General features: G+C 39.9%; 1 protein-coding gene across 1 annotated transcript in view; it reads right to left on the bottom strand.

Annotated features, from left to right (window-relative positions):
• The window catches only part of RPA3 (replication protein A3, 14kDa), a gene marked incomplete at its 5' end in the record, with an annotated part of 10897 nt that extends 341 nt beyond the window's left edge, over nucleotides 1-10556 (bottom strand). Inside the window, 3 exons of the mRNA XM_010151420.1 lie at nucleotides 7671-7728; nucleotides 8202-8310; nucleotides 10482-10556. Coding sequence (XP_010149722.1) covers nucleotides 7671-7728; nucleotides 8202-8310; nucleotides 10482-10556 — 242 coding nt within the window. The remainder of the gene's footprint in view (nucleotides 1-7670; nucleotides 7729-8201; nucleotides 8311-10481) is intronic.
• Nucleotides 10557-10636: the final 80 nt, after the last annotated feature.

Genomic DNA, 10636 nt, shown 5'->3' with positions numbered 1-10636 from the left:
TTCTGGGGAAGCTTGGGGTTTTTTTGCCTCCCGTGTTGAAAAACAAAATCAGAGATGTGTCATCCAGCTGAATTCTGCATGGTGGTGAGGGTGATGCTGAAACCAGGGAATTGAACAAAGAACCAGTGCAAATTGGCTCTGTTTTAATTGAAGCGAACCTTAAAGCTATTTTTAAGCCCTTAAACTAAACTAAAAGTGAACAGCAGCACCTTTATCAATTTTGAACATAAGCTAACCCAAAAACTGACGCCCTGCCTAAATGCTGTCTATCTATTAACATCTGGTAGCATTTTTAGCCAACATGGTCTTTATCACAGCCCCTTCCATTCTCTCATGTATGCTGAGTGTGTGCATTGCAAACCTTAGGGCCCAAGGATTTCTAAAGAAGGCTATTTTGGAATTCATGTATCCGTCACAGCTGTTTAAGGAGAGTTGCATCCACACTGCTCCAAGTGGAAGTTGAGGTTACTGCTCCTTCCCTACGCGATCAACATAAATAGCCCCTAAAGAGTTTAAACTATGTGCTTGTTGGTCACAACTTCTGGAATAAGGAAAATCCTTGTGTTGGGGACTCTGAAGTGGGTCACCTGACTATAAGAAGGGAGAGACCAGATTTAATTAAGTAAACTTAATTTCTTTCATTACTGAAGGTGTAGCTTTTTATTATTTTAATACCTATCTAAATCTTGGCAATTATGCATGTTTTTATATGCTTTTGAGATAAGTGGGCATCATTAAAACCTAATTCTCAGTACTGGGTGCAAAATCTGTAAGCCAAGATGTCAGAAACTTCTTCTCAAGTAGCCTTGACTTTCCAGTACACTCTAGAATGTCCAGTAAATAAGTCTTTGCTAGCCTGAACAAATTCACTCATAGCTGGAGCAAAAATGGGACCAAGCAAAAAAAAAAAAAAATTTTTTTTTTTTGTTGTTCTCTTTAGGTGTTTGTGAGTTGCAATTTCTGTGGAAAATCAATCTCCTACAGCTGTTCAGCTATTCCTCATCAGGGGCGAGGTTTTAGCCAATACGGAGTTAGCGGTTCGCCAACCAAGTCAAAAGTTACCAGCTGTCCTGGTTGCCGTAAGCCCCTTCCTCGCTGTGCTCTCTGCTTGATAAACATGGGAACACCAGTTTCCAGTTGTCCAGGTATGACACAGTGGGTTTTAGTTACTCAGCTGGAGTACTAGTTAGAGGCCTAATTTAACAGTTCCTGCTGGAAGACCTGTTTCACCTTTTTCTTTCCTTTTGCATTCATACTATAAATATTCAAACTCATCATTTTGAGGGAGGGAAACCATAATTGAAACGTTGTTTGCATCCCATCTGATGTTATGATGAAACCAACATCTCAGTTCTTTGGTGTCAGACAGTATGCACAAGTACTTGGTTCTGACTGTTTTTCCAGTGAGATTGTCAGTGAAATTCCATGGTTAGACAGATGCAAAAGTTCAAGTATTGTGGTGGTCAGTACTGTGAACCTTAAAACCATAAGAAATGGGAAATAAGATTCTTGAGATTGTGGGGACGTTACAGAAATTGTGCAATGTAAATGATTTTTAGCTGGAAGGAGAGAAGAAATTTAATTTGATAGACTTTCTGACCGTATAAAAGAATGTATGGGCCATGCTGTCACAGCTAGGAAATATGACTGGAATCTCGTGATTCTAAACATCTTGAGCTCCATGTTATACCAGGTCTGAATAAAAATGGTTTTGTCCATACTTTTAATTAAGTCAGTCAGGCTCTTGTTATAGAGCCGTGTGCCACTCCGCAGTTGTCATCTATTTAGATCGCCTCACTCTTTCACTGATCTGTTATGGCTTCTTTATTCTAATTGTTTCAATTAATAACTTAGATTTTTGTTGCTTTATCTAGATATATAACATATATATTTGTATTTATTTTTAAAGCGGACACTTCATATGCAAAGTCCATAATTCACTGGAACTTAAATCAAAATGTAAATCACTTGAAAGAGATTGTGTCTGTAAAACTCGTTTAAGAGGCAAGTTTAACATGTCCGTAAGATGTGAAACAACAGCTCAGCAATATAATTCTTGTTTTGCCTTTCCACCAGTTCTTTTCTGTTCAATAATTTTAATGATTTCTTTTTTAAAATCAGGCCACTTTTTCACACGCTATTCCTAATTGCAAATTTGTTCTAATAGTGTGACTGGGACTGAAATACAAATAAAGCATAATGATTTACAAGCATATCTGGGGGGGTGGGTTTGCCTCTGCACAGGAGGATCCAAGTCAGATGAAAAAGTGGATCTTAGCAAAGACAAGAAGTTAGCCCAGTTCAACAACTGGTTTACTTGGTGTCACAACTGTAGGCATGGTGGACATGCTGGGCATATGCTTAGCTGGTTCAGGTGAGCTGATGTTTAAATTTTCCTTATTTCTCATGTGTATGCTGCACTGAGTAGGACATGCCTCCCTTGCTGTATAATGTTGTGCTGGTTTAGAACATGAGCAAAATTTAACTGTGATGCTGAGTTTTTCTGAGATACTATGTCCCTGCATGTACTTACATGTATAAAATACAAAATTCTTGTTAATTTTATTTTACGTGGGTTTGTTTTTCTTTTTTCTGCTATTGCTGTCTAGGGACCACACTGAGTGCCCGGTTTCTGCCTGCTCGTGTAAGTGTATGCAGCTGGATACAACAGGGAATCTCATTCCAGCAGAGACTGTCCAAGCGTAAATATTGTTTGAACATGTGGGGCTCGCTAATGGATGTCCATCATAGTCCAAGCATATGTTTTAGACAAAGGTCGTTTGTGACTTACTGTGAAAAAATAAATTGCTATCTGGTTAGTAAAATTATGTGTGTATGACTGTGCTTGGTAGAAACGGGTATTCCTGAAATGAGCCTCTGGGTACAGTGTGTGGCCCTTGCTCGGGGGATTAAGAAGTTCAGTTCAAAAGCAGTCCTGGAACTGTGGGCTCTTCAGATTTGGTAAAATTTTTAGTAAAGTTTTCAGGGGAATGCTGATTGTCCCTTTCATTTGTTTTCCAAACAAAGCATGCTGTGTTTAGTGAAAAGTGGGCCCTCAAAATAACACCCCTGAACAGTCTTCTTCAGGAGATCACCAAGTGATGCTGTGGATTCCTTCATTCACTGTTCGATCACGCTTTCTCATATGTAAGCAATCATTTCCTTGTAAGTTCATTCAAAATGCCACTGCCAATTGTACTCTACAGATTTTTATTTTAAAGAAAAAAAACCCATTTATTTCTGTTCCCAAGATTTGTTAATAGCAAAGCACTATCTTTGCAAGCTGAGGTCTTATTTAATTTACCTACATACCTAGCTCATGTGAATTGTAATGCTAAAGAATGTAGGGGTTTTGTCCCCTGGTGAAGTCTGTATCCTAGAGAAGAGTTCCCTGAGAAATCGTGTGTCTGTTTCAGTGCAGAGTGCAGGTAAACTACAGGAGTTTTCCTTTGACTGCTAATTTTTAACATAGTACTGTGAAGAGCTGAAATTCAAGAACTGGAGACTTGTTAATATTAAAGTTTTAAACTCAATGCTGAGTTTTGACTATAAAAAATATTTGAAGACTTTTGGATAATCAGCATTTTCCTGTACTTCTGAAGTATGATGGGAGGTGTGAAATCAACCTATATAAATCCTGCTTCTGGTCACTAGTGGACACCAGTCTGTTCCCAGAAGGCTGCACGATTTTCAGTCATTGACCAGAAGTAGTTCCAGCTATGTTACCAGCTGGAATTAAGACTATTTATTAACTTGAGAGAAATTCAATGTTATTTTGTTAATACTGTGCTAGGAGCTAATTGGTATTTTATAGGCAACGAAATTCACACACGTGAATTAGGGAAAAAAACCCTGTTTTAAGGTATGTGATAATAACATCAGTTTACTTGGTGTGTGTTTATTTACAAGTAAAAACAGTAGATGAGTTAACACCTGTGTGCTATGGAATGCTAAACGGAATGTTAGCAATAAACTGGTACTGGATTGATTGGACTGTGAAAATTGATGTTCTAGATGAGAAGACATTGTAATGTACCACTAGCTCTACATGCTGTAGTGTAGCTGCATCAAGATAGAATGTGGAAACGTTTTCTGTACACGCACATGATTGCATTCAGGACTTTGGGTTATATTTTCTGATTTAGCATTAACCTTGTAATAAGTCTGCTGCATTTATTCTGATCTAAAATTCTTGCCTAAGTGACAGAGATCTTTTTAAAGATAAAAAGCGAAGAGGTACATGATATTTGTAGGCATGGGAGAGCAGTTATTTGTTTTTCTTGTTATTTATTTCTCTTTCCGGTATTTTTGCACACTTTATGTTGCCATTGAAGAGCTCTTCAAAATGTTCTCTATTTATATATGGAAGCTGGGGTTTAATGTATGACATCCTGTTTATATAAATACAGGCAATAAAACTTTTGCTTTATGGAAACAAGGTTTTGTACGTGTCGAGGATATGTTTTTATTCCTCTGTAGTAATGTTTAGTACCTTTTCCGGATAAATTTTGTGTCCAGGTGAATGCAACTACTAACTTAAAATGTCTCATTTTCCTATGTAAAGAAAACTAATTTCTAACTTTTTTTACTTGACTATACCTGTGTGTGTCAAATTCTGTCATTTCATTGAATTAGATGCTTACTTTGATACTCAACATGCCTTTGAAATGTTTTGGATTATGAATATGTGCATATTCTGGCACAGTGTAACTTAACTGTTTGGGCTGTTGTAATTGGTAATCAGGCTTTCAGCCTCTAATTGCACTATTTGCAATGTTTACAGAGTAAGAGGTGTATGGTTTTCCATGGTCAGACTTTTTCCTTGTTTTGCTTTTAAATTAATAAAGCTGATTTGGGGGGCGAGTTGTCTTCTAATGAAAAGCATACCTACAGACATTTTGCTAGCTACAGTTACTCTTACATTTACTGTTTTCTGATACCTGCTCAGCTCTGGATTTAACTGCATGAAGGTGGTCTTGCATGCTGAAATGTTTTGATTCTATGGTTCGTGCTGGTTACGTCTGTTTTCATTTCATTGTGCTCCAGCCTTGCCTCTCTTCCCTGATTAAGCACAATCACTTTCTCATGGTAAACACAGGCTGCTTGCAAAGAGCATGAGTTGTGTTAGTGTCTGTGCCCGAGCAAGGGCAGCAGAGTCGGTCTGGTGATGGTGGCTGGTCTGAGTATGACAAGCCTGCAGTGACACCCCAACAAGGCTTCCCCCCACCTCCCCCATGCAGCCCTGAGTTCCTGCACCATCCCTCACTGTGCATCTGCATTTTGGTGGCTGCCCTTGGGATCCCCATTTGAAATTAATTTCCCCAAGAGAATTTGCCAAATTTTAGTCTGTTCCTCTTATTTCACACTCATGGACTGCTTTTGGTACCTTACCCAACTGGGATGCAAAACCCTTCCCACTCTAGGCTGCCAGCAGAGAGGGAAGCCACAGTATCTTGCTGGACCACAAGGATGGTGCTCCCAGCTTTCTTACCTGGGAGCCCTTCTGTCCCACTGCTACAGGGCTTTGAGCAGGAGTGACTCAACCACTGAGTGATGATTTCCATGTCCACCAGCCTCACCAAGGAGAGCTTTGGCTGGACAAAGTGGTGGTACCTGGATTGCAGCATGGTGCTTGTTACAGCAGCAGTCTGCTGACTCCCCAGGAGGGCAGGTGTGATGCAGCATCACTGCCCTCTCACAGCACTGAGATTCCTTTATCCCATGTGTAGGTTCCCCAGGTAAAACTCTCTACAGTGTTATGATGCAGTCGCCCTAGTGACTCCCCTTTGGACAGCGACCCACAGAGCCACAATTCCCCATTTTATCATCTATGAGGTCTGGCAGTTTCTCACACCTTAATCATGTTGGTGCAGTCCTAACTGAGTGTTAGCAGGCCCCACAGTTGTGCCTTTCCGAGGGGTATCTGGAATGGCTAGCAGTTTCCCACACTGCTATCCTGCTTAAGTTCGTATATGACCTGAGCATTCCTCTTCCTTTAATATCAAGGATATCTTACAGTTCCTTGTCCTGTTAGCATAGCCATATAGCCAGGGCAGGCTTCTTCATTTGCATTCAGATGGCTGAAAAGCACATAGCAGAACCTTTTAGTTGTGTACTGCTTGAACAACAAGAGCCATGACTGACACAGGGAAACTGCAGCATTTCCCACTCGGATCTGTTCAACCATTTACACAGAAGACCACCTATGCAAAGGATGGTCTGTATGGGGTAAAGTGCTACCGCCATCTAGTGGCAGACTACGTTATTAGGCCGGGAGAGTCTTGGTAACTAACCGTATGTAACATTTATCTATACATGCACAAAACACCAGTTTTCTGTAGTAGCATGGTACAAAAGACTTTTATAAATGATAGGAATGCATGCATGCAGTTACTCAGAATGACATTTTACTGGGTACTAAAATTGACCCGTGACAGCACTATGGGATTGGTATCTTGTCACATGGACCTCATGCTCTTGTTTGCTATATGGGACTGCCTCCTACTTCAGAAGTCATCCTCCTCCTTCCCAGCAACATTAACTTTGCCACTGTCTGTCCGTCTTCTAAGTAGAGGGGAAAAATCAGATCACCTGCTGACTTCTTATCACAGTTACTGCAGACTGGGTGGATGATAAAGTTTTTAAAACAAACCTGACTGAAAACAGAGATGTCTATAAATAAGCCCAAAGCTAGCAATCTTAATAAGGCACTAAATCTAGCTATTAAACCTGAAACCTGCTTGTATGCAAGGTTACTGAACATGGCTAAGGTTTATTTAAAATACTTTGAAATACTGTATTTAATTCACAGAGAGTATTTCCCAAGTAGGATTTTTCTGTCTCTTAAGGTAACACAATCTAAGTAGAATTCTGCTACGTGCTGTAAGTAGGCTGGATAGTAACAAAACTGGGAACTGAGTTGAAGTTTATGATTTAAGTCACCACGACAAGCTGGCTGAATCGGGCACTTCTGCTTAGGGTCCCACCAAGAATGATGGGAACTCAACAGCACTTGAAATCCCCAAGCCTAACTAGACATCTCCCAAGTGTTTCACGTCAGCACAAAAGGCAAGTACCTTGTACTCTGAGCTACCTGTGTCAGGTAAAATAGAACAGGAGTCACCCTATGTCACTGAAAACAGAACTCTGGCAAGTAACACTGACAAAAAGTTAAACTTTATCAGTTCTTTTTTTATTGGAGACTGTTTTAAAGATGCAAAATGCCCTCCCCATGTTTAATAAATCTATATCAAAGAAAGTAGAATAAAAATTATAATGCAAATTTTAATCACATTAAAAAACATCCAAATGTCTTCAACACAAGTTTCTCGTAAAGTACCCGAGAACTTCTACCACCACCCCTACAAAGATGCCTACAAAACTTCAGTTTCAAGTCCAATCCTGCAAGGGAACACTTCCCATAAATGGAAAAAGGTTAAATATATACAGCAGGATACCCGCAGGAGTGTTCCCCTTGCTGCATAAAACTGATTTTCAAAGAAAGCAGTACAGGGCACAGGTAACAGCATCTTTTCTGTATATTTGCTGGAAATAATTGCAACGTAACAACTTAATGTGCTGTCAGACAAGAAAGCTACAGTACTATTGTTCCCTTTGAAGCTCTAAATATATGCGAAGAAAAAAGTCAGGTATTCCTCCCAGTACCAAACGGGAAGTATTCGGGGAATTCATGAATAATTTTTAGTGCTTCATTGTAGAGTTCCAGATCTGAAACAGGGCAAAGAAAATGATTACAATGCATAAGCTAAGTTCCCCACAAGCAAATGACAGCATGAGAGCTCTGCTTATTTTAAAGCAGTAGAGCTGAGCATTCCCACTCCCCTTCATCCTCCCCCATTTTCCCAAGGCAGTCACACTCTCATTGCTTGCTTTTTGGAGGGTTACTCTTAGGCCTGCTAGCTACACAGGCACACACACGAGGTCCAGTGCAAGGCAAGAACCACGTGGTTGGGAGTGGGAGAATGATCAGGCCTAGGCAATACTCTAGACTGGCTCCAGCTTTGAGTCAGTCCCTACAGTTTGACAGTAAACCAGTGTATTTTCTACATAACTTTTGCCTGGACACTTTTTCTGCATTCTACTCCATAGCTGGCAACTTGAAGAAAGGCTCTCGCTTCCTACTTGATGAAGAAGAGTTGAGACCACAAAACAGATTTGTTGTAATGTATATTCTTACTTACCAAATGGACTTCTGTCTTCTCTGAACTGGACGTACGACATGCACATGATAGTGGCCTGATTTGTTACTCTTCCCACTACTTCAAGAACTCCGGAGATCTCTTCATCTAGCTAGAAAACATACCAAAAATGAAATCACTATTACCAAATTAGCTGCTGTCTCTCCTGTATGGCACTTGAGCTAGTTCAAGGATTGTTCATGACAATAGATTTCGTTCCATGTCAAACAATACAGTACTATTCAACATCCCTGCCCCCCTCCCAGAACACCCCACAAAAGCCTTCAGCCACTTAGAGACTGGCAGTTTTTGTAACAGGCAATTCAGTACCAACTCAAAAATATTAGAAAGAAACATCAGAGGGAAGATACCACTTTGTAAGTATATAAACTGTGTCATTTGATCACTGAGCAGAGACTAATTGAGGACAGAAAGAGCAGAGGAATCCAGATTTTAATGCATTGCATTCAAACCCAAGTAAATTACTGAACTCTAAGAGCTAAGGAGGTATCACGCATACCAGAGAGCAATTCCAGTATTCCAGGTTCAGGAGGTGTAATCGGAAATGATTTCCTAAGTAACCTGTCAGTAAGTGTTGAGAATACAAAGACATTGACAATACAAGCCTTTTGTTGAATAAGACAAAAAAAAAGGCTAAAAATGTTATCTCACTCCTAAATCACATAGCTTGAGCACATTCTCTTTTTTTATTAAGACACCCATTTTAAAAGGGCAGTACTATCAGTAGTTTTCTTCCAATATCTAATTCTTACTTTTAACTTTCTACTAAGTTTCCCAGAACGAGGCAATAGATTTCCTCCTCTCCCCGTAATTTTGGGGTTCTCCATTGAAAGGAGGAACTACACACAGGCAAACAAAGCAATCTGTTAAAGAGCTGGGGGAAGGAAATTATACAGCATCTTAATCAGCAAATCTAGAATTTCCTCCATTTACATCAGGCAAACCAGAGGGATTAACCCTCCATGGTTTTTCTGCACACACCACTTCCTCTTCCCTTACACAAAGGCACAGCAGTAAGGAATGCAGACTCTGAAGTGCCCCACACTGCAGCTATGCATTTATGAAATTCACCCATTTACTCTGTCCCAGCAAGTTGTGGAATCCTTGGTCAGATGCTGACATCCGACGCTTTGACAGGAATTCTTAAGGCAGGAATCCTATTCACGAGCTCAGTAAAGCGTTAAGAGGCAAACAGAATGTGCAGGAAAGATTTTCTTGCAGTTTGACATTGAAGTCAGCAAGCTTCACATTTGTAAGACAAAACTCTTTGCCAGATCAAATTGCATTTTTCATCAACAAGGAGAAACTCCAGGCTTGAAAGTCAGAGAGTACCATGTGCAGTTATTTCACACAGAAATGGCAAGATTTCTCAGCATTTAACAACTAAGATGAAGAGAGAAAGATCCAGAGAAAAAGACAGAAAGATGACACACATGTTCAGTTAAGCTACAGTATTTGCCATCATAGCAAAAATAATCCTTAATTACAACAGCTGCTAGAGGAAAAAACAACACTTAAAGACAGAAGAGAATGCCATGGTGTCATTCCTTTAGCGGTACGTGATAATAAAGGAAGCAGTATTTTTGTGCAGTAGTTATAACTTATAGCCATTACATTAATTGCCTTTTTTTTTTTTAAAGAAAAAGAATGCTTCCAGCTAACTATGAGGTTTGCTGGAATGCTGTAACAAGTGTTCTAAGAGGATACAGAAATGTCAACTCAAAACACTTGAGAATACCATATTCTTGGGGTTTTTGGATTATCTTCACAATATATTCTGCTAAAAGCAGTAAAAGGGAAGAAAAAATGAAATTAAAATAAAGCTAATACATGTAGTGGAATACATTACACTGTAAACAACGAACAGAGTTAGACAAAGTAGCCAGACAGGGAAGTGTCTGACAAAGAAAGAGCTCTGTCTCTTAACATCAGCTGAAAACTGACGAAGACCAAGGCAGCTCATGAATGTGAAGACTGCAAGTTAACTGGAAGATGCAAGGAGCAGAGACAATGAAACATTGGTGGAAAAGGGAGAAACCAAGGTGGTTTGTTTTTTTTTTCCCCTGGATAAAAACTCAATACATACAAGACACACAGATTTCAAAATGAGGCAAAACCTCAGAGAAAAACGTTTTCTTTATTTCCTGACTAAAAAAAAAAAAAATCAACACGTGCAAGGCATGTACAGGTTTCAGAAAGGGCAAACCCTCCGGTGTGCACAAGAAGCAACATCAAGTATTTCTAAAGTATTCCTTAACTTACAGGTTCGTTCATCTCCACAGTCGCATGTTTTCCTTCCCCATCCGAAAGCACGAAAAGCTTCCCCGTAGGATGAATCTGCAAAAGACATTAGGCCTGTGGGCTCCAGAGGCAGCTGCGTTACAGCATCCCGCCTTAACCACAGCCATGCAGCGGGC

This window comes from Eurypyga helias, unplaced genomic scaffold, assembly GCF_000690775.1.
Source record: "Eurypyga helias isolate BGI_N326 unplaced genomic scaffold, ASM69077v1 scaffold15105, whole genome shotgun sequence".
Lineage (NCBI taxonomy): Eukaryota > Metazoa > Chordata > Aves > Eurypygiformes > Eurypygidae > Eurypyga > Eurypyga helias.
This window is presented reverse-complemented; position numbering and strand designations above follow the sequence as displayed.